We start from the raw sequence: 25,987 nt of genomic DNA on the forward strand, positions 1-25,987 counted from the left end.
CTCTATGAGAGTGCCTGTGGGAATGGGAAGGGGGCTCCTTGGCTGTTAGGGGTACTCCAGGTAGGGGTAAGGGTAGGGGCCCAGTGGTAAGAGGAGTGGCAGGAATCTGGGGGTCCCGGGGTGAGAAATGAGCCACCCCACGAGCCACAGTCCCCAGCTCCACCCTGCTGGGGCGTGGGCTGGAAGGGAAGGGGCCATGGGGAAGTGCGTGGGAGCAGCACTGGCCAGCTCCACCTCAGCCAGCAGGTTCCAGTCATTCTCTGAGCATGCAGCCTGGTCTGGTCCTGATTGTGTCCCTCTCCTGGTCACTCCCACAGGGCGCCAAGGGACAGCCTGGAGACAAGGGCTCAGCCGGGTTGCTGGGAGTGCGTGGACTCACAGGACCCAAGGCAAGTCCCGCCCCAGGTACAGACCCAGAGCCATGCATCACACACCCCTGTCCCAGGGGTGTCCTCTGAGCATTGGAGGGTTTCCTGCCTCCCTCGCTGTTGGCCCCATATGTGCTCACATGGGCTCCTTGTACAGCCTAGGCCCTGGCTGCAGTCACCGAGTGGCTGCATGTGCAGCAGACAGGCCAGTATAGGGGACAGTCACACTGAAGGGCTGCCCTCCCCCATCTGTGTTTCCCACAGGGTGAGCCTGGTGCTGCAGGGATCCCTGGTGAGCCGGTAAGATGCCCCCACGCCCATGTAGTGGCCTTTGACCTTACAGTGAACCAGTACTCTCATGTTGTCCAGGGACCCCTACCTTCACAGTAGCCCCCATGATGGTTCCACCCACACAGTGACCCCTGCCCATGGTGACCCTCATCCCCATGGAAAACCCTGCCCTTCCAGTGGCTCTGGCCCCTAATGATGATTCTCACCCCTATGGTGTTCCTTGTCCATTACATCCAAAGTGATTCCCTTTGATCCCTCACTGACCTCCCCTGGCCTCACATTGACCCCTTTCCCCCCAGGGATCCCGAGGAAAAGACGGAGCCCCTGGTGTCCGAGGAGACAAAGGAGATGTTGGCTTCATGGGTCCCCGGGGCCTCAAGGTGAGAAGGGGACTGCTTTTTTCCCCCTAATCAGGAGGACCTGATGTTGGAGGGTGAGGTATCTGGGGTCAGAGATCAGGTATTTGGGGTCAGATGTGGGGGTATCTGGGGTTGAAGGTGAGGTGTTAGGTTAGAGGTTGGAAGGTCAGAGGTTGGAGTATCTAAGGCCAGTTTGGAGAGTAGTTTCAGTGTCAAGGGGTTACAGGGTGAGGTATCTGGAAGTCATTTTTCACTTCTTTTCTCCCGCAGGGCGAACAGGGGGTTAAGGGAGCCTGTGGCCTTGATGGAGAGAAGGGAGATAAGGTACAGGGGTGATGGGGCATATGTGTGGGGATGTGGGGGGCTGTGAGGCCTGGGGCCTAAGGCTGATCCCTCCACCTGATCCCTGCAGGGAGAAGCTGGTCCCCCGGGCCGCCCAGGGCTGGCAGGACGCAAAGGAGAGTTGGTGAGAGTGGGGCACCCCCAGAATGAGGAGTGGATGGGTGGGCCAGGGCCTAGCTAATGTCTTCTCTTGTCCAGGGGGAGCCGGGTGTTCCAGGCCAGTCAGGGGCCCCTGGGAAGGAGGGCCTGATCGGTCCCAAGGTATGGGGTCTCTCTCAACAGTGGACATTGGGGGTTTAGGATTGGGCAGGGAAGGGCATGGTTGGGTCGTGTAGGTTTTGGGTCAAGGAAGGTTTTGGGTCGTGAAAGGTTGGGACATTGGGGGGTGGAGTGGGGCTGGTCTTAAGGTTTCAGGGTGGGTTGGGGTCACAATGTGCTTTTTTATTTTTTCTTTGGCCGCACTGTGTGGCATGCGGGATCTTAGTTCCCCGACCAAGGATTGAATCCGTGCCCCCTCAGTGGCAGCGCAGAGTCTTTTTTTTTTTTTTAAGATTGATTTATTACTTCTTTATTTTATTTTTATTTCTCTTTGGCTGCGTCGGGTCTTAGTTGCGGCACGTGGGATCTTCATTGAGGCACGCGGGATCTTTCGTTGCAGTGTGCAGGCTCTTCGTTGCGGCGCACGGGCTTCTCTCTAGCTGTGTCATGCGGGTTTTCTCTTCTCTAGTGTGGCACGCAGGCTCCAGGGCGCGTGGGCTCTGTAGTTTGTGGCACGCAGTCTCTCTAGTTGAGGCGCGCAAGCTCAGTAGTTGTGGCGCATGGGCTTAGTTGCCCCGCAGCATGTGGGATCTTAGTTCCCTGACCAGGGATCAAACCCACGTCCCCTGCATCATGAGGCGGATCCTTTACCACTGGACCACCAGGGAAATTCCGAAGCGTGGAGTCTTAACCACTGGACTGCCAAGGAAGTCCCCACAATGCACATTTAGGATTAAGGGATGGGAGGTGGAGCAGCACATGCCTCAGGGCTAAGGGGTTACGGTGGGTGGAGGTCAGTGGGGAGGCTGGAGTGTCAGTGTAGGGGAAAAAGGTGGAGTCAGGGCAAGGGGCATCACAGGGGGGTCAGGGTCATGGGGATCATGGCAGATTGAGGGTCTTCGACTGGTAGGGCCACAGGTACTTGAGGTTATGGCCATTGGGCCTGGGGGCTTATGGGGGTTGAGCTGAGGTAGGCCAAGGCAGAGGGACTCTCATGCTTCTTTCTGTTCCCAGGGTGACCGCGGTTTTGATGGGCAGCCAGGACCCAAGGGTGACCAGGGCGAGAAAGGGGAGCGGGTAAGTTGAGGCTAAGGTCACGGTGAATTGAGGAGATTGTACTCTCTGGAAGTGGGTCCATCTTTGGAAGCTCTCATCACTGACCCTGACCTATCTCTCCTCAGGGGCCTCCAGGAATTGGGGGCTTCCCAGGTCCCAGGGGCAGTGATGGCTCTAGTGGTCCCCCCGGACCACCTGGCAGTATTGGTCCCAAAGGCCCCGAAGGACTTCAGGGCCAGAAGGTGAGGGGCCCTGACTCTGATTCCAGACCCCTGAGCCTCACTGACCCTTCACACCTCATTGACCTCTAGCTCTGCAACCCATTACCCCAATATCTTTGCCCCAACCTCTGAACTTATGACCCCAATTTGTCCTACTTCTGACCCCCACTGCCTCTGACCCTGCTTACTTGGTCCTGTCTGACAGGGTGAACGAGGTCCCCCTGGAGAGAGTGTGGTGGGGGCCCCTGGGGTCCCTGGAACCCCAGGAGAGAGAGGGGAGCAGGTGAGTGGGGATTCCTAGGCTTGGGGTCAAAGGTTGGGGTGACCTCTGGTGTCCGTGAGATCAGAGGTCACAGCCTGGTCCTATCCATTGCACATAGGGGCGGCCAGGACCTGTGGGGCCCCGCGGCGAGAAGGGAGAAGCTGCACTGACAGTGAGTGTGGGGTATGGGGGTTGTGGGCTCTGCCTCCTGCACCCAACCCCCGACCCCCTGGACCCTGGACCCTGACTCAGCGCTGTCCCTCCATGATCCCTGCATCATGTACCCTTTGTCCTTCTGTGATCCATTGGTTCTTCATGACCCTTGTGGTCTTGGGCTCCTAGGAGGATGACATTCGGGGCCTTGTGCGTCAGGAGATGATTCAGCATTGCGGTGAGTGGGGCTCAGCCCACAGTCTCTTGGGTACCACTCCACTCCATCCCTGTACCCCTAGACAGGGGCAGGCAGCATCCCCAGAACTTCCAAGGGGCAAGCAGTCAAGGAGATGGGTGGAGACAGATGGATACAAAAAGCACACAGGTGTTTCAGGACAGACATGCTGACAGGACTTCCCCAAATGGAGACCCAGGCAGAGGTGGAGGGACTTGTAGTGTTCCTGGGTGCCCAGGATGGTGGCGTGTGGAGGGGGGTGGAGGTGTGAGCAGAGCCAGTTCCTCAGGACCTGACGTGGAGCCAGGGTGTGGGTGGAGGGCTCTGGTGGCCCTGGGGGGCATCAGAGAGTGAAGCTGGTCTCCTTCCGCCTCTCTCTGTGGCTGCTTTCCCTCTGTCTCCATGCCTGCGGCTCCTGCCTGGCTGTCTCTCCCTCTCTCTCTTGCCCTTTGTTGGCCTGTTCCCAACTTCACTCTCGCCCTCTGTTTGCTTCTCCCCTTCCTTTCTTTCTCTTTCTCTCTCTCTGCATCTGCTTCCCTTCCTCTCTCTCCTGTCTGTCACTCTCTCCTGCTGTCCCTCTCTGTATGTCTCTGCCCCCGTGTGCGTCTCTCTCCCTGCCTCTTTCCATCTTTGTCTCCTGCTCTGTTATTGTCTCTCTCCCTGCCCCCTCTCTGCCCCCTCCAGCCTGCCAGGGCCAGTTTATCACATCTGGATCACGTGAGTAGTTTTCTGGTATTTTCTGCTCCCGGAACTTTCCTCACCCCAGGCCCTGCTGTGCCCATCACTTGGGTCCTCGCAGCAGGGGCTTGGCTGGGGTGGCCACCATGCTGACTCCAGAGCCCTGTGCCCCTGCTTCTGGCTCTAGGACCCCTCCCTAGTTACGCTGCAGACACCGCTGGCCCCCAGCTCCACGCCGTGCCCATTCTCCGCGTCTCCCATGCAGAGGAGGAAGGTGAGGACGGCTGGAACCGTGGGGCGTGTCGGGTGGGAGAACAGACACACACGGGGCTGCTCACGTGTGCAGGTCCCACGCCACGTGTGTAGGGTCCACATTCAGGGAACACTCTTGTGTACACGTGGGAGACCAGTGCTGCCCACCCCATCCAAGGGCCAGGGTTGGGCAGCATGAACCCGGCCCTACTGGGGCCCTGCTCACAGCACACCCCACCATGTGTGCAGGCCAGGTGCCCCCTGAGGATGATGAGTACGAATACTCTGAGTATTCCGTGGAGGAATACCAGGACCCTGAGGCTCCTTGGGATGGCGATGGTGAGAAAGGGGGCTGGGCCCAGAGGGATTTGGGGAGGGGCAGACAGAGCCCATCCCTGCTGACCTCTCTGACCTCCATCAGCCCCGGACCCCTGCTCGCTTCCACTGGACGAGGGCTCCTGTACTGCCTACACCCTGCGCTGGTATCATCGGGCTGTGGCAGGTGGTGCGGAGGCCTGTCACCCCTTTGTCTATGGTGGCTGTGGAGGGAATGCCAACCGTTTTGGGACCCGTGAGGCCTGTGAGCACCGCTGCCCACCCCGGGTGGCTCAGAGCCAGGGGACAGGTATGGGCGTACCTCCCATCCCATTAGGGGCCTACCCAGATCATGTCCGGGTCAGGGTCCTGGGTCAGAAGCCCCCTCAGACTGGGGGACCTGGGACAGACCCCCCCCCAGACCAAAGAGCTGAGTAGAGAACCCCAGCTCTATGTGGAGTCCCCAGCATGGCCCCCCTCAGTGCTCCCTCCCTTAAAGACCTGAGTGAGCATCCCTCTCTGCAGGAGAGCCTCCACACCCTATGCCCCCATCTTCCCCATTCTCTGTGGCTGATGGGATGGGTAAGGTCAGATGGCTGAACCCAACCTGCCCCACCCAGGTGCTGCCGGGAGCTTAGGCAGATGATGAGCTGAAGTTCAGCCTCCCCTGGAGGAGTCGGTGTCTCAGCTGGACCCTGCTGTCCCTCCCCTTGGTGCTAGAGGCCTGCGTGCACGTGAGCGTGCATGAGCGTGTCCGTTAATTTCAGTGACTTGTTCCATGGGTCTAGCCTTCCCCCCTGTGGATAAACCCCCATTGTGGCTCCTGCCTCCCCGGCAGATGACTCAGTGTGGGGATGGCTGTGGGCAGTGAGCGGATGTGACTGAATCTGACCGCATCTGACCTGCCGCTTGGCCCAAGCCTGTGATGACATGGTGCTGATTCTGGGGGGCATTAAAGCTGCTGTTTAAAGGCCCCTGTTGTGACTGTTTGGGGAGGTGTGGGTGTCAGGGGGGCAGTACCACTGTCCAGCCGTGGTCACTGTCCTGTGACCCTCAGTCTCCAACTTGTCCCCAGAAAGAAGACAGGGTAGGGGCCGAGGATATGTCCTCACTGCTCCCCAGGAGGGAATGAATCATAGGTGGGGGGCTGCCTCAAGCCAGGAGACAGGGCCCAGCTGTCAGCCCAGGGGCTGAGGGAGATAAATGGGCCCTGAAGAGGGCAGAGAGGCAGACCACAGCACAGCACTGCCTGGCCCTAGCTAACCCTAGAGGAGACTGCTACTGGTAGGACTGGGGTCAAGGTGGGTGGGCAGGGCCTTTGGGGTTGAATGGATCTGGGATTTGGGTCAGTGGAGGTCTCTGAACCTGAGGCGCCCTGGGATCTCTGGCTGCTTCTCTGCCTCAAGGACCCCCATTCCTGCCTTTCTTTGCCCTGGATCTACTACAAGCTTTCTCGCTCAGACCTCAGGCTCCCCTTTGGTCCCTCTGTGTTTCTCTCTCTTTGCATCCTTATTTCCATCACACTGTCTCTGGGGCAGTTTCTGTCTCTTTTTGTTTGTTTGTTTGTTTTTTGCGGTACGTGGGCCTCTCACTGTTGTGGCCTCTCCCATTGCAGAGCACAGGCTCCGGACGCACAGGCTCAGCGGCCATGGCTCATGGGCCCAGCCGCTCCGCGGCACATGGGATCTTCCCAGACCGGGGCATGAACCCGTGTCCCCTGCATCGGCAGGCAGACTCTCAACCACTGCGCCACCAGGGAAGCCCTCTGTCTCTTTTTTCTTCCACTCTCCATTTGCTCCGCCTCCCTTTCATTCACTTCCATCTCTTTCTCCCTCTCCCTCTCTCCTCCCTCCCTCCCTTTCTTCTTCTTCTTGTTCTTCCTCCCTCCCCCCCATCTCTCTCTCTATAAAATATATCCATATCTAGATGTACCTGTGGCTCTCTGTCTCTGGGTTTCTCCATCACTTTGTCTATCTCTGTCTCTCTCACTTTCTTTCTCACTCTTTCTGTCCCTCTGACCCCTTCTCTGCCTGGCTCTGTCTGTTATCTCTGTCTCACTCTGGCTCTCTTCTTGTTCCTTCATCTGTTTCTGTCTCTCTCTGTCCCTGGCCTGGCCGCTCTCTGTCTCTCTGCTTTCCCCATCTGTCTCTGTCTATGGGCCATAGCTGACCAGGGCCCCTGCCCTGAACCTGTTTTCTCCTCGCAGCCTGACCACACGATGACCAGGTGGGCTCTGCTGGTGCTGATGGTCCTGACATTGGGCAGGACTCTGCTTGTCCCAGCAACCTCTATCCCAGGCTTCCAGCTTCTCCCTCAGAACTTTCCCCAGGCCACTCCCCGCCCTGTGACCTCGGAGAGGCTTTCAGCCAGCACCACAGGCCCCTCCACTGCTTGGGGCCGCCCCGGCCCTGGCCCCCACCCTGGCCCCCGCATCACCCTCTCGCTGGATGTCCCCCTTGGCCTCCTGCGGATCTTACTGGAGCAGGCCCGGGCCAGGGCAGTGAGGGAGCAAGCTGCTGCCAATACCCACATCCTGGCCCATGTTGGCTGCCGCTGAGCCTGAGGGAGGGGATCACAATGATGGAGCCAGTGTGGATGGGGAGACCTGCAAGGCAGCGGCAGAGCTGGACGGTGCTACATCTGGGCACGGTGCATCAGGACTCCGCCACGTGGGTCACTGCCATGTGGTGTCATATCAGAGTGCCTCACAGAGTCACAGTGTGTCTGGACAGCCTGGATGTTGCTGTGTCAGGGTGCCAAGTGGAGTCTTGCCACTCCTAGGAGCCCCACAGGCTTACAGTGTGTCTGGACAGCTTGGACACTACCATTGAAGGTCACTACCGCATGGAGTCTTATCATGTCTGGGTCCCACTTGTGTCCAGTCACAGAGCATCTGGACACCATCACACGTGGTCACTGTAAGGCCACTTTCAGGCACCTCAACACAAGAGACCATCACTGCATCGGAGACCAGCCCACCTAAGACCAGACCCACAGGTCTGCCCTGTCCTCCCACAGGTCACCACACAGAGAAATGTTGGCGGAGGGTCACATGCATGAGACAGCACCCACCCCAGATGGATGGGGCTATCAGGGGCATCTCTAGGCAGAGTGAGATGGTCGTACGTGGGAGGTCTGTGGCTGTGGCAGCCTTGTCCTGTGTGTGTGTGTGTGGGGGGGGGTGTGCACGCATGTGTGGCTGCATCTCTGTGTATCTAACAGCTGTGAGTACATGTGAGCAAGGTGAGGCCATATGAGGGAGCTGGGAGGAACAGGAGCTTGTCCCCCAAACCTACATGAAGCACGCTCAACACATAGCCAGGCACTGTCTTACCCACACCCCTGCATACCCAGCCTCTGCCCTTGGATACACATGGCTCAGGGGAGAGGGAGCTCAGGCTGCTGGGGCTCTGGCCCAACTGCCCCTCCTTCATCGAATTGTCTTGAGCAAAACTCCTCACCTTTCCCAGCCTGTTTTCTCCTCTGTAAAGCAGAGTGATGCCACCAAGCTTCTTGTGAGCACTGAGTGATGTAATGTACATGACGGTTCTGGCACGCAGAAAGCGCTCAATACATGTAGTGACCGGAGAATGGGATAGACAAGAATCACACAGTCGTGTGCACCCAGGCAGTGACACACGAGGGCGGAGTCATAGCTGGCTACGCTGCTCCTTTCCCCACTCCTCCCGCCCCTTTCACTGTCCCTTGGTGTGCAGGGCGTGTATTTTGCCTAATCTCATAACCCCAACTCCATTGCTGTGCTGGGATGGGACTGACCTTCTGGAGAGTGTGGTCAGGCTTGCCTGCAGATGAGGCAGGTATTCTGGGTAGTGTAGACAACTCCAGCTGGAGACGAGGGCTGGAGAAAGAGATAGCACTGTCGGAAGTGTGGCTGCCCACGGCCGGGGTCACTGACGGAGATCTCACAGTTGTCAGCAGCCCTGGGGGGCGGGCCCAAGGCGGGGCTGGAGAGGCGGGGCCACCCGGCCTGCTGGGCTCTCTCCGGAGCCTGGAGGGCGGGGCTGCCCGACTCCGAGCTGCAGGGGGCGGTGGCCCAGGCCAGTTTGGTTGCAGGATGAACAGAGGCAAGGAAGGAGGCAGCTTCTTGACGGACCCCTGGTCAGGGAGCAGCAGGCAGGGTAGGCACGGGGCAGGGTGGACAGGGTGGGGGGATTGGGAAAAGACCTGGGCAAAGTGGAGGTGGTGCTAGAAAGGGTGTGAGAGTGTTGGGGGTCTCTCCAGGAATAGGGGTGCTCTTAGGGGCATCAGTCTGTCAGTGGCATGGAGGAGGGGGAACACTGGCGTCTTGCCGGGGAGAAGGAGCTGGGCCAAGGGGGAACTATAAATAGCTTCTTCCTCCAGCCCAGGGGGAGGGACAGTCAGCTGGAACTTCCCAGGGGGCCTCCTGCTCTGCCCTTTGGTGGCCTCCAAGGGGTCATGTTTATCCAGGTCCCCCCTCAGGGGTCATATCCAGAGGCTCATTTGGGAAGTTTTTCATGTGATGTTACTTTAGCCCTTAAACCAGCATTTCTAGGGCAACGACTGTGTGCCTTGTGCCGGTCCTGAGCTGCTCTAAGCACCTACTGTGTGCTCTGTCCCAGCCAGGAACCTCTCTGAGAACCTTACTGTGTGCTCTGGCTGGTCCTGAGTCACTTTGAGCACCTACTGTGTGCCCTGTGCCAGGCTGGAATCAGCAAGTGCAGGCCAGGGTTCACGGGCTGCTTGGTTACATGGCTCTCTACCCCCAAGTTGGAACCTCACACCCTGTGTGAGCTCTGGACCCAGGGAGACACAGGATGATCCTTGGCTAGAAATGGCCAGAGGAAGCTGGAACTCCTAGGAACTCCCCAACCTCCCAGTGACAGCAGAGGGGAGAGGAGGAGGGAATAAAGGGGAAGGAAGACAGCAGAGAGCAGCAGGCCTCACCGCAGCTGGCCTGTCTCTGCACCAGCCTGGGTGCAGGGCCTGTTAGTGTGTGTGCTCCAGTGGCTGTGTGCACACCATGCTTTCGTGCAGTGGTGTGTGGGTCTGTGTGGGATGCACTGAGGTCCCTGGGCCCGTATGCTGCAAAGGGTGGCTGTCGGTTTGGCCAGGTCTGGCCAGCAGATACGTGGACTGGGAAGAGTTTGAGCATTGAGGACTGAAGACTGAGGACACCCCACAGCTTGTAGTCTGGGACACTGGGAGGAGGTCCAGTGGTCAGTGCAGAGGGCACCACAGGAGCCAGGCCAGGCAGGTTCACGGCGAGGAAAAGCTGAGCAGGATGTGTTCACACACAAGTGCACACTGACATCCTAGCACACCTCCCACCCTTGGGCCAGGAGAGCTGGCTCACTCTGGGATGGCCCCAAGGAGGGAAAGCCATGAGGGCCAGTTATTCTATTGGACGTATTGGCGCTGAGGGAGCAGAAAGTCAGGAGAGCATTTCAATGGAGGGAACATGCAAGAGTGCAAGTGTGGAGGTGGGATGTGTGGTTATAGTACAAGGTGTGGGAGGTGAGGTTCTGAAGGGCTGGGAGCTGAGCTGAGTCCATCCTGCACTGTGGGCTGGCGGTTCTGTGATGCTGGGCCCTTCTCCTCTTCCTCAGTTTCCTACCTGAGAAATGGGGCCATGGGAGGGGAGTATCCTCAGAGCAGACGTAGACCCTGGCCTTTGGGGAGGGGCTCCAGGCTCCTCCTGCTGTTGACATGTGGCCTCACACTGGATATAGGGACTTGGGAAGGTATGTCTGGGTCAGCCCAGGGTCAGACGGGAAGAGTGGGAGGTACAGAACCACTGATTTTCCTGGGAAGCCAGACTCAGACTTCTGGAGGTGAGGATGGCTTCCCAGACATGGCCCTGGCCTCCTGCCCTGCCCTGGCTGTCCCCTACCCCCAGCCTTTGACTAACATTCCAAGAGGGTTGGAGAGGAGAATGGCAGGCCTGAGAAGGTGCAGGGTGTCTGTGGATGTTAGATGAGGTAGACTTTGCAATGACTGCTGGGGGTTGGACAGGGTGTGGGTATGTGGTGACAAGGTCTCTGAGGCTAGGGTGGCCCCAGGATGGCCTTGGTAGTGGCCAGGAGACAGACAGGAGGGCTGACTCGTCAGGAACAGAATGAGTGGCTTTGGAGAAGTAGGAAGTGGGTGGAAGGTCGCTAGGGGCATCCTGCTCATCAGGAGCTGCCTGTGGGTGTGCCAGCTGCTGGGCATGAGGTGGGGAAGGAGGTGGACGGTGGACACTGAAGAGGGAGGCTGAAGAAGGAGGAAGTGGTCGACTCTGTCTGAGGCAGGGTATTTCCTGGGGAGGCAGCTTGAGCTGCTTCCAGGGAAGGTCTGCGTGGGCTTCTAGCACGTGGACCTCCTTAACCTTCATTTCCTGTGAAGTGGGCAAGACATCTGTATCAGTCATCTTAAGGGTCCTTGCCAGGCTCTGAAGGGCTGGGCTGTGACTTGGAGGACTGACTCAAGGCAGGGGTGTGACAAGGAGGGCAGAGGGAGGGGTGCTGCCCCTGTGGAACACTGGGTGGAGACTTTTCTCCATGCCCCAGCCCCTGGATCCTGGCTGGGCACACATTAAGCAGAGAGAACTTGGGGATGCAGTGATCCTGCCAGGGGATGTGGTGGAGGACATCGCTAGAGGGCAGTGTGACCCAGACTCGAGCAGTGTCAGCTAAGGTAGAGGGCAGAAAGTGTACAAAGCTTAAGAGGCTGGGCTGAGGAGACAGAGAGGAGGTAGACCAAGTGTTCCCGAACTCAGGCTCTCTCCTTTGCCCCTTGCCTCCACTGCATTTTTAGAGACAGGAGGAAGAGAAATAATATAATAAATGATAACATTAATGTGCTTTAGAATGGATTTCTCAGACACTGACACTTTTAACGCATACCAGAATCTTGTAAGATCCATGACAGTGTGTATTCCATTTTCCTGATGAAGAAGCAGAGGCTCATTAAAGAAAAAAATGTGTAAACTTATGATTTAAAATTTAATTGGTAAAAATGAAATCCTGGAAGGAGAAGTAAGATACTGTCAGGGTTTGGTGAGTCCCCAGGGACCTTGGTTACTAGGTGCCGCTCACGTGCTCCAGGTGGGCTGGGGTTTAGCCCGAGCTCCCCAGCAGCTAAGGCAAAGAGAGAAACACGATTAATTTTGAGATTTGTCCTCTGTCCCTGTCCATGAGATAAAGGAGCTTTTTCAGCGTCGTTGGTTAGGTTGCTCCTGTGGGCAGTGGAGAGTCCTGGGACTCGGAGCAGAAGAGAGGGTCGGGACACAAGGCCGGTGGGGCGCGGCGGAGTTGACAACCGGGCCAGTGATGAGAGTTACGCAGAGGCCGCCAGGCTGGTCCTGACCAACTAAGCTCTGCGCGTCACGCAGGCCTACTCCAACGCATGCAAACCCCTCCTCCTGGGGGCCCTGAGGTCACGCAGAGCGGGAAGCGGGACCTCGGGTGTCCTGGGGGCAAGCCTGGCACGCCCAGGGCGAAGCCGTGGGTGAGGTCTATGCAAGTCATCAGGGTCGCGTTAGGTGTGCTGGGCCCCGGCATCCAGGGCGGGGCCTGCACCATCCAAGCCTGGAAACTGGGGAGCTGGGCATGCGCGTCCCCTATCCTGGCATGCAGGGCGGGCCGGCTTGGTCCAAAACGCGCTAGTAGGCGAGCTGAGCATGCGTGGTAGGAGGCCAGGCGCTCTTCAGTTGGGGTGGAGCCTACTCGTTCCGGGGCGGGGCCTGCGGGGAGTTGGAAGGGCGTCAACGCGGCTGCAGGAGGGGCGGGGCTGAGGGGTAGAGCTGGGGGGCGGGGCATCGAGTGGCCCGAGGTGGCCGGCCTCTGGGTTGGAAGCAGCGCAGTTCGACTCATCCTAGCCCCAGGATGGCGTCCCCACGGGAACTGACCCAGAACCCCCTGAAGAAGATCTGGATGCCGTACAGCAATGGGCGGCCTGCTCTGCACGCCTGCCAGCGCGGTGGTGAGGCGGGGTCCGCGGGGAAGGGGGAGGGCGGTGCATGGGCATGGGTATTGGTCTTACGTGGAGAGGGAACCGGGAACAGGTGGGGAACCGGGGACAGGTGAGGCAGCCGTGACTGGTGGGAGGGGAACAGGAACAGGTGGGAGGCCTGGGACAGGTGTGGCAGAGCGGGAGGCGGGGACAGGTGTGTTGCGACGTCTCGGCTCAGCGGGAGCTAGTTCTGGCCGCCATCACCTAGGGGAGGGCTTAGGACCCTTCCCACACCACTCTGTCCCCACCGCCTCAGGTCAGGGGAGGACTTGGAGCCTCGGTCCTGCCCTCTCAGCTGGCCAGAGAGCGTGGGCCGGGTGGTCAGGCCGGGGTCTGAGCTGTGTTGGCCCTAGGAGATTCGCTTGGTCTCTCTGAGCCGAGAACTTTCAAAGGCCCAAGGCGGGGAGGAAGGCCCATCTCTGGGCCTGAAATCGAGTTTTGGGAGGAATTTCAGGGAAGTGCACATGTGTTCAGGATAGAGACAGTGAGACCACTTTGTTATATGGGCCTGTCTTTGTGTCCATGGGTGTGTAAGCATCCAGGTGGGATTGTGGGTGACTGGTAAAACTAGAGGGTGGAAACATCTAGAACATATGCTGAAATTCAAGGAATCGTTAAGGGGATTACTTTTCCTGTGGTCCTAGGTGTTAAACCCACTTCATTGATTTTCTGCTTGTCCTTAAATGAGTCTGCAACTTTTTTATTACCAAGAAAAACAAAGATTTATTTTAGGAGTAACTGAAATGTTGTAATAAATTTGCAAGTTGGCAAGGTCCTCAGAGAACATCTAGTCCAGCTTCTGATACAGATTTGGAAATGGAGGTCAGGAGACTGTGTTATGTGCTGGGGTCTCCCTGCACTCCTGACCTCTGCTTGGGCATGATAGGAGAGGAGAGAGTGCTTGGTGCTTGTCTTGCTTTGAGGGTATCCTGGGGGCCTTGGCTTTGACCAAGGGTGTGAGTCCTAGGTGAGGAGTGTGTGCATCTCTTAGCACACTGTGGAACCTGGTAGGGGTGGCCGTGGCTTTGACCAGACATTCTGGTGGGTCGTTACTCTGACCATAATGTAGGTCCTGGTGGGCTGCTGAAACTGTGAACCTGCTTTTAGCCCTGGGGCCATGGCTTTCCAGTCAGTATTCAGTCCTAAGGGACTATGGCTACACCCTAGCCAGTTTTCCTTCTAGACTTCTGGAGGTGTGGAGGACTAGGCCCCTTTCTCTTGTGCTTCTAGTCAGTCCGTGTTAGGGCTGTATTGTTCTAACTAGGGGGTGGCCTCCGTTGTTACATAAAGGAGAACGAGTGAGAACATGGACTTTGGAGGCAGGAGCACTCAAGCTGCGTCGTGGCTTAGCTGGGTGACCTTGGGCAAAGAGCTGACCCTCTAGGTCTCAGGTTCCTTATCTGTGAGACTGAGACAGTCATCATCCTTGCACTATGAAGCTGCTGTGAGCCTCTTTTTTTTAAAGTTTATATATATATATATATATATATATTTATTTTTATATTTATTTATTTATGGCAGCATTGGGTCTTTGTTGCTGCTCGCGGGCTTTCTCTAGTTGCGGCGAGCGGGGTTTACTCTTTGTTGCGGTGCACGGGCTTCTCATTGCGGTGGCTTCTCTTGTTGTGGAGCACAGGCTCTGGGCATGCGGTCTTCAGTAGTTGCAGCACGCAGGCTCAGTAGTTGCGGCTCACGGGCTTAGTTGCTCCATGGCATGTGGGATCTTCCTGGCCCAGGGCTCGAACCCATGTCCCCTGCATCGGCACCAGGGAAGTCCTGTGAGCCTCTTGATAAGTGCTTGATAAATGGTAGCAGGTAATTTTGTAATTTATCATCACTGTTGTTTCTTTGCTTGTCCATACCTCAAAGTCAGGGATTGAAGCTCCAAGCCAACCCCCTTTCAGGTGGCAAAGGAGTTGAGGCCCAATGGCAGGGTACTTGCCCAGGTCTAACTGCCCCTGGGGCAGGCCTGTGTTTCTCCAAGCTCCAGGTATGCAACTAAAATGTGGCCCTGGCCTGAGCAGAGGGGCTCGTGCCATGGCACTGCCTCAGGGTGTTGCAGTGGGTGGGACTGTGAGCTGGCCTGGCACAGGAGGGCTTCCTGGAGGAGGAGGTAGCACCCAAGAGGCTAAAGATGAGACCTGCAAATTTGTGGGGGTTTGGACCCCAGGCTAGGGTCTCACAGTTCACAGCAAGGAGGGAGTAAGCAGGGAATGAACAGGGAACCAGCACCTCCGGTCCCAAGCCCGTATTCATGCAGCATCTTACCCTTTGCATAGTGGGCTTCTAACTAGATTGGAGGACCACAAGGACAGGTGGGAACCTGAGGGTCAAGGTGGGTGGAAGTTGACTTGATCACAGGGCTTTATAGAGAAGAGGATGAGGGGCCCTAGTCTGTGCTGTGTGGTGGGTTGTCTTTGGGGTCTAGTCTGAGCTCCTCAGGGCAACAGAGGCTGGTTGGCTGAGGGATGTTCCCTGCCTTCTCCTCCCCCACTCTTCATGAGCAATTCTTCCTCCTTTTGATAGAATTCAGGGCTACACAGAGGGCCTGGAAGCTGTTACCTTTCTGGTCATTGACTTGGAGGAGCTCTGGGGGCAGATGGGGTAGGAGATGGAAAGGGGACTCGGGGAACATGGCAGAAAGGACAGTATTTGATAGCTTTTCTTAGCCAAAAGGTGGCAAGACTGCCTGGGTAAGGCCACGACTGGTGTGTGCACAGGACAGTAGGAGAGACAACTTTCTCTCCCCTCTGAACAGGACAGTAATGCCAGTTTGCTTTATTTTAAAGAATTCTCCCTTCCCCAGCCCGGCCCACGGAAGTCGGGGCAGGTGCAGTTCAAGACTTAGTTCTGGAACCCACTCCAGGGACTTGTGGCTGCCCCTGCGGAGGTACCACCAGAAAGTAGTCACCAGCACCAGGCTTGTCTCAGCCTCTCGACTCCCTGGGCTCCTGTGGGCTTGAGCAAATTTACAGATAATTTACAGGAACTAGTGAGAAAAGCTGAGTTGACATATCTTCAGATTTCCTTCCGCACATGCCCCGTGTTCTGAACTGTGTGTTCTGCTGTCCTGTTGCTCAATGTTGAGGTCCTGAGGGCCCAGATCTGCAGCTCCAACTGCATGCCCCCACTCACCTGGTCCACCTGCCCTTGGTTCAAGTGTGTTTCCTCCGTGTGGGCCTCGGTTTGCAATTTCTCCATTGCTGGAACTTCCCCAGTGTTTTGCTGTTGCAAGCAGGGCTGGTGTGAATATACTTGTACTTTGAATTTTCTTTTGTATCATTGACTTGGGACCTTATCTTGAGGAGCAGAGGTGATAGGTAATTTATTGCTCTCGTTTTGTGCCCAGCCCTGATTTGCTGCCCTGCCTGCCCACCATGGCTGTGCATGGGGCGGGGAGATGCTGTCACCAAACGCTGTGGGAGGAGGCCAGGGGCGTCTCTGGGAAGATGGAAGCTGTGAAGAGGTGATGCAGAACCTCAGCCCTGGGGTCGTGGGAGAGCCCTTCAGGGAGCAATGGGAAGGGGTGGCCTCATCAGAGGGAGCAGGCTGGGCGCAGGTTTTCCCCACAGTGAGTAGCTGATGCACTGCGCTGTGGTTGCTGGGGAGCCCTGGCCAACCGGCCAGAAATTGTGCAAACAGCCCAGGACTCAGCAGCACTGGCCTGGCCCTCAGGATGCAGGGCCTTGCCTAACTTGTTTTTCTCTCAGCTTAGCCAATGCTGAGGTTTTTGTTTTTGTTTTTTTAAAAAATAAATTTACTTTTGGCTGCGTTGGGTCTTTGTTGCTGCATGTGGGCTTTCTCTAGTTGCAGTGAGCGGGGGCTACTCTTCGTTGGGTGTGCAGGCTTCTCATTGTGCTGGCTTCTCTTGTTGTGGAGCACAGGCTCTAGTCACACAGGCTTCAGTAGTTGTGGCACGCGGGCTCTATGGCGCAGGCTCAGTAGTGATGGCACATGGGCTTAGTTGCTCCGCAGCATGTGGGATCTTCCCGGGCCAGGGCTTGCACCCATGTCCGCTGCATTGGCAGGCGGATTCTTAACCACTTGCGCCACCAGGGAAGTCCCAATGCTGAGGTTTTTCTGCAAGTTTCCTCACTCAGACTCACCATCAGGCTGTGTCTGCAGGATCCCCTCCTTCTCTCCCCTGGGGCTTGCAGAATGGGTCACATTTGCCCAAAAGTCATGCACAGGAGTGACGGAGCCTCCACTGACAAGCAGGGTCTTTTATTTCTATTCGGGGCCTGCCTGGAGACAGACAGTTGCCTCTGCACCCCAAGTCCCAAGGGCAGTCCTGAGATACATCTGTGTCCTTAGCCAGGCGGGCTGCCAAGTCCAGGCAGAGGGCACAGCTTCCTGGAAGTGTTCCAGCTCTTACATGGGGATATTGCTAGGCGTTGCTGAGGGATTATCATCCCATTTTACAGGTGAGGACACCAAGGCTCAGAGTTGCCAGTAAGTGTCAGAGTCAAGCTAGGAACCCAGGCCTGACTGACTCTGACCACCTCTGCACTCCATCTCCAGTGAGGGAGACAGGTTGAAGGGTGGGGTCCAGCAGTCTGTCTGAGGAGGGCTACCAGGTGAAAGCACTTGCAGAGCCATGTGGGCAGAGGAGGGGTAGTGACAGGTCCCCACCTCTGTCCATCTGTCTGCTGTGGTTTTACCTGGCCCGGGTCCTGAGGACGATGAAAGGGAAGCTTCCTGAGGCTTCTGAGGTGAGACCACACTGAAAGTGGAGCTGGCTCCCGTAGCCTGGCAGTTCTGCTGCCTTGGTGTCTGTCTTAGTGGGCCATGGATTCGGGGGCTGGTGCAGACTCTTCCCCGCCTCTAGCCTTGGCAGCTTCTCTTTTTGGCACACTGACCTGGTGGCACATGGGATGGCGGTGGCTGGCTATCCGAGGGACCGCCCTTGTGGCGTTGGCCTGGGTCTCTGGTCTCAGCCCCCTGTGGCCCTCACCCTGGTGGGTTTTGAGGTGCCTCCATCTCCTTCCCTGCCCACAATTTTTGAGCACCAAATCTGCCACGCCTCAGGATCCTGAATGGCTCAGACACTGCGGGGCTGCTTTCACCCCAAGTGATCAGTTGTGGAGAGCAGACTCATTGGCGAGATGACTGGGTTGAGGGAGAGAGCGCAGCAGGTGGGCATGCAGGTGCCTTGGAGGAAGGACTCACTGCAGAAGCTGCTTCCGGGCTTTGTAGATGAAGAGAAATTCTCCCTGGGGAGCGGAAGCAGTGGTGCTGTGTGAGCAGGAATGCTGAATGACGGGTTCCTGGATGACAGGCAGGCATTGAATACCCCACTGGGTTTTGGCGCTGTCCCACCTGCCAGGGGAGCTCCCCCGCAGAGTTTAGCCAGGGCCGTGGCAGCTCCAGCTTTATATCTGATGGTGCACGTCAGGGTAAATGCTGGCGAGATCCCGCGGCGTCTCCCTGAGCACTGACAGGCCTGGGGAACTGGGCATGCCAGCGCTGGTTAGAGACCACGGTCTGGGGGTGCCCAGGGAGCTCTCTGCTGTCAGGAGCCTGGGAAGGCACATCTGATGCTGGGCCTGGAAGGAGGGGCCCACTGGGAGGGGTCCGGCCTCCTCAGACACTGCTCCTTGCCTTTCAGTTTGCATGACCAACTGCCCGACGCTCATTGTCATGGTGGGGCTGCCTGCCAGGGGCAAGACCTACATCTCTAAGAAGCTGACCCGCTACCTGAACTGGATTGGCGTGCCCACGCGGGGTGAGACTCAGCCTTGGCTTTCCAAGGGGCCTTTGGGACTTTGTGGGGGAGCGGGGAGGAGTGAGAAGGCTGGACTGCCACAGGGCCTGGGGGTGGGTCAAGGTCAGGGGTTGGGGAGGGATTCTGTTGTGTGAAAACTGAGCCTCTCCCTTCCCCCAGAATTCAACGTTGGCCAGTATCGCCGGGACATGGTCAAGACATACAAGTCTTTTGAGTTTTTCCTTCCAGACAATGAAGAGGGCCTGAAAATCAGGAAGTGAGTTTGTGTGTGTATGTGTGTTTGTTTATGAAGAAGGCCCTGGAGCCCAGTTGCTAGTGATGACCAAGCTGTTCCTGAGACCTGGCCTTGCCCTACCCTGTGGGCTGTAACAGGGCTGGTTTCTTGACCTCTCAGGATGTGGTGGGGGTGAGGATGTGCTGGGTTTGGGGACAAAGGGAGTGGGTATTTGGCCCCTTGGTGGCTCGCCCTCCCCTGCCCTGTGGGATATCTGTGGGAGGGGAGCGTGGAGCTTCAGGGAGATGGTGGAGGCTTAGCCAGGGTCCTCGGCTTACCCCAGGCCATCCATGGGGATGGGCTCTGATAGGGAGGGGAGCCCTAGGTGAAGCAGAGATGCAGGCCTCAGGGGTGCGGCAGAGTGGGAATGGGACTACCTCCTGACACCTTCTCACAAAGCCAGAAGGATCAGACCCACAACTGGGGCGTTTCCTCCCTTGCCCCAGGATAAGCCTCCTACTGATATTTGGAGGTTGCTTGTCGTGTTCTTGGCATGTGTTGGGTAGGCCTTGGCTTTCCTTTGAAGTTGCCTCAGTGTTGCTGGGTGACGAGATGGAAATTTGCATATGATACCCACTCTCCCTCTCCATTCAGACTTGAATTGATTGCTTTCTCCAGAAAAACTGAGCACCAGCTGTGGTCTGAGGAGCTATGCTATGCTGTACTCGGCAGGTGTCAACTGAGGGATCAGGAAGCTTCCTGCCCTTGTTCTGGGCCCAGCCGTTGTGGGAGGGCTTTGAGCAGACGTTCGCCCAGTTCTAGTGACCTTCCCAAATCAAGCCCCAGGCCGGAAGCCCCTGGTTATTGCCGTGGTTGACCAGCTCCCTCTCTGGCCACCAGGGGGCAGGAGTTCCCCATCGTGGGGCTTGGCCCTTCCGTGCCTCTGCTGTTGGGTCAATGGGGATGGGCGGGCTGCTGCACCAAGAAGGGAAGTGGAGTCTGACATTCAGGTCTCTGGGGCTGACCTGTGAATTGTGGGTAAAACTCAAGGGTGGGCCCTCTGTGATAACGACCCAGACAAAAGTGAGGGTACTGATATTTGAACCTCCTGTGTGCTGTGTGTGTGTGATGCCCATTGCCGCCCCCTGCCCACCAACTTAAAGATGAGGAAATTGAGGCTCAGCAGTCTCACACAAGATCCCAAGGAACTTCCCAGAGTCCAGACTTAAATCTAACCCCATGTACCACTGTCCTGTCCATCATTCCGGAAGTACTCAATTTGTAGATCAAAGGTTGCATCAAATGCAAATTCTGCAACAACCTCAAGCTGTGGGCACTCGTTAGCTGCTTTGATCTTCCCTACAGTGGGCTGTGGTGCCTCACTCTAGATGCTGAGACTGAGGTCAGGAAGTGGTGGTATTGTCTGGGATCCCTCAGGGTTTGATTTGAAGCCAGGCCTGTCTGAATCCAGAGTGTTTGTGGGGAGAAGAAGGAAGCTAGCCTTCCCAGAGCTCGCTGGTCATTCTGCTCAGACTGCCCATTGAAGGTAGGAACATTGGGATTAATTCTCATGGGGAAACCCAGACTCAGAAGAGGTAAGGAAGCTGGTCTAGGGTCACCCAGCTGGAACAGAGGCCCCAGCAGTAGAAGCTGGGGGCAGATTCACGTGTGCCTCTCTGTAGGCACACCCTCTGGCTGTTCCTAGAAAGTCTCCCTCGTGTATCCAAAGCCTGGGTCTGGCCCCTGGGCCATGGGTCCATTTCCCATTAACCAGCCCCAAATGTCCCACAGATAACTGGCAAAATAGAAAGATCAGACTTTTTAAAAATGGGAAACCTGGGAAGAGAAGCCTGCATTTCCCAGAGGCCCAGGTACGTACACATTGTTGAGCTTCCTAGAGCTACACAATGTGGAGGTCTGTCCCTAACACTGGGCACAGTGGAAGATCTAGAAGAGGGCATGTACAGCCATCTGTACACGTGCAGGTGTTCCCTCTTTATGTACACATGGGTAAGTGTGTAAATACACACCAGGCACCCTCATATATGTGCACACAGTCACATACTGCAGGAAGGTGTGTACACATACCGTATGTACACACGTGGGCGTTCACACACGTGCATATCCTCCTGACACCAACTGTGTCCAACAGTTCAATTCAGTTCAATTCTGACCCTGTCTACCTGCAGTTAGCATCAGTTCCCACAGGTTAAGGACTCAGTCCCTCAAGACTGACCCCACTTCACACACCAGTCACAAGTCTCGGCGGGGGGCACCCGTACTTCTAACTGGCTATAAATTGGGGGTTCCCACAACCCCCTCTTCAGCAGGTTACTGTTCCAGCTCACAGAGCTCAGGAACATACTTGAGTTGTGTTTACTGGTTTATTATAAAGGATACAACTCGGGAACAGCCAAGTGGAAGAGGTGCACAGGCAAGGAAGGGGGCAGTGCGGGGAGCTTCCAGCCGTCTCGGGGTCTGGCACCCTCCCAGCACCTCATCTCTTCAACCTGGAAGCTCTTCAACTCTCATCGTTCAATTCATCTTCAGCCCCCACCTCCCTTCCTGGAGGATGGTGGCAGGGCTGAATGTTCCAACCCTTTCATCACTTTCTGGTGATCAGCCCCATGCTGAGGCTGTACAGGGGCCCCAGCCTGAGTCGCTACATTAGCATCAACTCAGGTGTGATTGGAAGGGGCTCCTTGTGAATGACAAAAATCACTCCTATCACTTAAGAAATTCCAAGGGTCTTAGGAGCTCTGCCAAGAACCCAGGACAAAGACCAAATGTATTTATCAAACCACATACACCCTCTTGTATGTGCACAGCTGCACTTCCACAGGGGCCCAAGGAATGCTCACAGGTGCTCACTCACAGACTTACACATACACATATCCACCCATGCATGCACGTGTGTGCCCGTCCACACTCACACCCACACGTGTTCAGGCTCCCAGGCTGTTCCCCCAGCATCTCCACCTGGGCCCTGAGGTCCCTCCTACTTGGTGCAGCCTCAGCCAGAGCAGACCACAGAGATCTTAGCCCAGAACATGGGGCTCTAAATGTGGGTGGCAAGAAATGGCCCCAGCCATGCTGAAACTGTAGAAATGTGTCTCGGGGATGTGGGGGGCTCTGAGAAGCTCTGGTTCTTTATGTCTCGGTGCAGAAAGAATTCAGCGAGAGACAAAGTGTTAGATTTATTTATTAGAATAGGACACTTGTGAGGTTTACAAGTGGGTGGGCAGGAGGGCACTGTGCCCAGAACTTAGTAGGCTACAGTTTTATAATCAAAGGGAGAGTGAGGAGGGGGAGAAGACCACCTGCTTCCTCATCCTTGAGTAGACATCAAGTAGACATCAAGACATCAGCTCCTCCTCCACGTGGGGGTGGGGGGCGGAGTTTTCTTGTCCCTAGTGGTCAAACTGGGACTGTCATGGCGCAATGGAAACGAGCAAAAAGGTGGTAACGTATACTAAAACATGGTAAATCAGCTCAGGTTTCAGTATAATGTCACCCTTTCCTTATACTTTTGTTTTTAGTGAGCACAAAGGAGCATGTCCTAGGAATCATTAACTTACCACTGGGCAGGAGGTGGGTTTCATTCCACCATTGTTTTATTGTCTGGGGGCATGTCTCATGCTTCTGTCGCATGGTTTTGTTGTTAAGCAAGCCTGCTTGGTTTTGTGGTTAAGCAAACCTGCTTTCTCGAGTGATCATTTTCTTATAGAGGTCTCCCATACTTTTTCCTTATGATCCCTTAGTGGGATTAACTAGTCACCTACTTTGTCCCTTTACTCTGTCCTTATCAATGCCAGCTTCCTGGACTTTCAGAATTCAGGTTTTTTGGCAGAAGAAAGCACTTTGGGGTCTTAATTGAAAGGCCTAATAGAGCACAGAAAGGTCACAAGGAGGCATAAGAGCAGAACTCCCGCCAGTGACCTGGACTCAGCTCTGCCCCCAGTTTCCTCATGACCCCAGGAGTCTGGTCGGCCTCTGTTTCCATGCTTGGGCACACTGGCCTGGCTTGGCCTGGCACAGTCCTTTGATGCACTAGGGGTTTACACACAAAATCCCAAGATCAAACAAATGGGAGATCTAACTTTACTTTTACATCAAAAAAGTACAGGTAATAGTGTTTGGGAGGAAAAATTTTCCCTTCTTACTTTCTAGGTTCTTTGGCTGGTCTAATAATTAAATTGACATGACACAGATTAACAGGACAGAAAAAAAGTGTAATAGCATGTATACCTCCTACACACATGTGAGAGACCTGGGAAGCCCTCCCCTTAAATACCATCTTCAGCTGAAGAGAAAAGAAGATGTTGGGGGTGAGGAGTCAGGAGAATTTACCTGGAAAAGCTCAGTAAACGAGAGTAAGGTTGTTATGCAGATTTAAATCTATGCCTTCAGGGAATTCCCTGGCTGTGGACTTGGAGCTTCCACTGTCGGGGGGCCTGGGTTCAATCGCTGGGAACTAAGATTCTGCAAGACGTCTGGCGTGGCCTAAATCAATCAATCACTCAATCTGTGCCTTCAGGAGTGATAATAGTTTCTAGAGATAAAGATCATCTCCCTCCTCCTGGTACAGCGATGGAGACCCCCTTACAAATGGAGATTTCCCTTATACTTGTAAATGTCTCTCAAAAAAGGGTAACTTCTACTCATGTTTTCAGAGCTGCTCCCGTGTCTGCAGTGTCTTAAAAATAATCAGCCTAAAATAATCCTTATGCCAAAGAGACATATTTTGGGGTGGCAAATTCTGCTCCCCTGCATAGATAAAAAGTCAAAGTGATTTATCTATCTTCGGACCTTACAGGGGAAATGGATAAAGTCAGAAAGATCCTTATATGTGGCAATCCATTTTGCAGCAATAAACGGAAAGGCTGAGATGTCTGAGGACAGACAGTGTAGTCAGTGGTCAGTCATGGTGAGGGTTTTGCCCTTCCGGAGCACCTGTGGACCCGGGTGCGAGAGGCAGAGACACGGCACCGTCCTCCAGAAGGGATCATGTAGGGCGTTCTTGGTCCACTGAAAGAAAGGAACAGCCTAAAAGTTGAGACTTATGTTTTATTCAGTGAACAAAACTGAGGACTTAAGCCTAGAAGACAGCCTCTCAGATAACTGAGGGACTGCTCTGCAGAGGTAAGGTAGGTGCCATGTGTGGGCTCATTGAAATCATTCCTTTGATATGCACCTCAGCTCTCTGGGGCCAGTGTCCTGTTCTTTCCCATTCTGAGTCCCCTGAGGGGGCCCCTTTGGGGGTGGCTGCAGTGGCTGATAGCTTGATGGCTGCAACACCCTTTGTTTGCTGATACACCAGGTGGCATTCTTAGTCCACATCTCCCTTCTAGAAAGGAAAATTGAACATTAAGCTTAATGCTGCCTTGGGGGCCAGCAGTACTGTCTCTCCTTTCCCACCACCTGCACCGCCTGCCCTGCCCCCAACACACACACAAGGGAGTGTCTGGTTTTAGAAGTGCTTATTTTGATAGTCGGGGAAATGCATGACACTTAGAAATCATGAATATGGCAAAATGGCAGGCTGGATTTGTACATGATGAGATGAAGAAGGAAAGTACAGAAAAGTGGCATTTCAAAAAGTATTCCTGTATGGATACCAAGGGGGAAAGGGGGTGGTGGGATGAATGGGGATATTGGGATTGACACATATACACTATTGATACTATGTATAAAATAGATAACTAATGAGAACCTACTGGTATAGCACAGGGAACTCTACTCAATGCTCTGTGGTGACCTAAATGGGAAGGAAATCCAAAAACAGGTGATATATGTATACGTATAGCTTATTCACTTTGCTGTGCAGTATAAACTAACACAATGTTGTAAAGCAACTATACCCCAATTAAAAAAAAAAAAAAGTTCCTGATGGCCAGAAACACATAGCCTTCCACCTACAGGAGCAGGGTTACCAAACACTGAAAATCTTCCCAAGGAAAGAGAAACCTTGAGAAGGGAGAAGGGGCCCCAGGGGCTGCCCCGTCTCCTATCTGGCATAGGATATATCCCTGACCTACTGCCCTGCAGCAACAAGTAAGGTGCTTGGCTGACCCGTGTTTTCTTTTCTGAAGGCAGTGTGCCCTGGCAGCCCTCCGAGATGTTCGGCGGTTCCTTAGTGAGGAGGGGGGGCATGTGGCGGTGAGTATAACACCCTGGTGGTATCTGGGAGTGACATATGGGAGCCCACATACTTCTACCCCTTTACTTATCAGGCATCTGGAGGGGAAGGCAGGGTGTCTGTGGCCCTAGATACCCCTGGGTGCCAGCTCCTGGGAAGAAGTCTGCAGCTGCTGTGCTGGAAGAAGCCAGAGGCCAGATGTGGGCCAGGAATTTCCCTCTGGGCTTGTGGTTGTGTTTGACCCTGCTGGACTTCCCTCTGAATACTCACATTCTTGGCCACTCCACAAGTTAGAGGTGTCATGTTACCTAAGTCTTTAGCAAATGTGATTTCTCCTGGTGTGGAGAGCATCCAGCCCAACATTTGGTGGCTATTCCAGGAATCAGTTGAATGCTGAGTAAGGGAATTCCCCCTCTGTGTTGGACCCTCCAGTCAGATGGACAGGTGGGACAAGGCTGAGCAAGGGTGTCTGCAGGAAAGGGCCCTACCCCAACCCTATGTAGTCAAACACGGGCTATTTTTTCCTTCCTTTTTCCTTTCGAAGGCATGCATCCTGGAGCTCTGTCCCCCAGCCCCATCTAGATCAGTTGCCCTCTAGGTCTGTCTGTGGCACAGCTGTCACCCTGGGAATTTCCTTCTCTTCCCTCCTGAGTTGAATGCCCTGCTCTTGGATCCCATGTCTTGCTTTTCCTTGCTTTACTGACTTGTTTTGTTGGAGCACATCCTCTAATAGCTTTCTGAGAAAGGTACTTGGGAAGTAGATTTTGTGAGACCTTGCATGTGTAGAAATGTCTTTTCCTTATCCTCACATTTGATGGATGGGTGGAAAGAACGTTTCCTTTAGAATTTTCATGACATTGCTCCATTGTATTATGGCTTCTAGAATGGCTGTGGGAAAGTCTGATGTCATTCTGATTTGCTGATCCTCCTTAAAAGTTTTTTTTCCCTAGGGAATTCCCCGGCAGTCCCAGTGGTTAGGACTTCATGCTCTTTCTGCTGAGGGCCTAGGTTCAATCCCTGGTCAGGGAACTAAGATCCCACAAGCTGCACGTTGCGGGCAAAAAGAAGTTAAAAAAAAAAAAAAGAAAGAAAAGGGCTTCCCTGGTGGCGCAGTGGTTGAGAGTCCGCCTGCCGATGCAGGGGAC

At 55.2% G+C, this 25,987-nt stretch overlaps 3 protein-coding genes across 6 annotated transcripts in view; all 3 read left to right on the top strand.

Annotated features, from left to right (window-relative positions):
* COL7A1 (collagen type VII alpha 1 chain) overlaps positions 1-5,781 on the top strand; it is a 32,905-nt gene extending 27,124 nt beyond the window's left edge. The window contains exons 104-119 of the mRNA XM_060307479.1: positions 318-389; positions 633-668; positions 959-1,039; positions 1,289-1,342; positions 1,431-1,484; positions 1,559-1,621; positions 2,633-2,695; positions 2,800-2,916; positions 3,101-3,178; positions 3,276-3,329; positions 3,500-3,548; positions 4,230-4,262; positions 4,411-4,497; positions 4,725-4,814; positions 4,897-5,100; positions 5,411-5,781. Coding sequence (XP_060163462.1) covers positions 318-389; positions 633-668; positions 959-1,039; positions 1,289-1,342; positions 1,431-1,484; positions 1,559-1,621; positions 2,633-2,695; positions 2,800-2,916; positions 3,101-3,178; positions 3,276-3,329; positions 3,500-3,548; positions 4,230-4,262; positions 4,411-4,497; positions 4,725-4,814; positions 4,897-5,100; positions 5,411-5,436 — 1,161 coding nt within the window. The 3' untranslated portion in view covers positions 5,437-5,781. The remainder of the gene's footprint in view (positions 1-317; positions 390-632; positions 669-958; positions 1,040-1,288; positions 1,343-1,430; positions 1,485-1,558; positions 1,622-2,632; positions 2,696-2,799; positions 2,917-3,100; positions 3,179-3,275; positions 3,330-3,499; positions 3,549-4,229; positions 4,263-4,410; positions 4,498-4,724; positions 4,815-4,896; positions 5,101-5,410) is intronic.
* A 1,227-nt stretch (positions 5,782-7,008) lies between these two features.
* UCN2 (urocortin 2) lies at positions 7,009-7,347 on the top strand. Its single transcript, XM_030867002.2, has one exon. It carries the CDS (start codon positions 7,009-7,011, stop codon positions 7,345-7,347), a length of 339 nt encoding a protein of 112 aa, XP_030722862.1.
* Positions 7,348-8,801: 1,454 nt separating this feature from the next.
* Positions 8,802-25,987, top strand: part of PFKFB4 (6-phosphofructo-2-kinase/fructose-2,6-biphosphatase 4) — a 38,515-nt gene continuing 21,329 nt past the window's right edge. For 2 of the 4 annotated variants that reach the window (XM_030867000.2, XM_030867001.2), the window contains exons 1-4: positions 12,566-12,734; positions 18,373-18,489; positions 18,649-18,745; positions 24,796-24,862. In XM_030867000.2, the coding sequence (XP_030722860.1) occupies positions 12,638-12,734; positions 18,373-18,489; positions 18,649-18,745; positions 24,796-24,862 (378 nt within the window). In that variant the 5' untranslated portion in view covers positions 12,566-12,637. Of the gene's footprint in view, positions 8,930-12,565; positions 12,735-18,372; positions 18,490-18,648; positions 18,746-24,795; positions 24,863-25,987 lie in introns of those variants that run through there. The other 2 variants (XM_030866996.2, XM_030866997.2) reach the window with 2 other exon arrangements.

Source organism: Globicephala melas, chromosome 11 (assembly GCF_963455315.2).
Source record: "Globicephala melas chromosome 11, mGloMel1.2, whole genome shotgun sequence".
NCBI classification, from domain to species: domain Eukaryota; kingdom Metazoa; phylum Chordata; class Mammalia; order Artiodactyla; family Delphinidae; genus Globicephala; species Globicephala melas.

Coding starts and splice junctions, on each gene's coding strand:
- UCN2 (XM_030867002.2), top strand. CDS start 7,009: ATGACCAGGTGGGCTCTGCTGGTGCTGATGGTCCTGACATTGGGCAGG.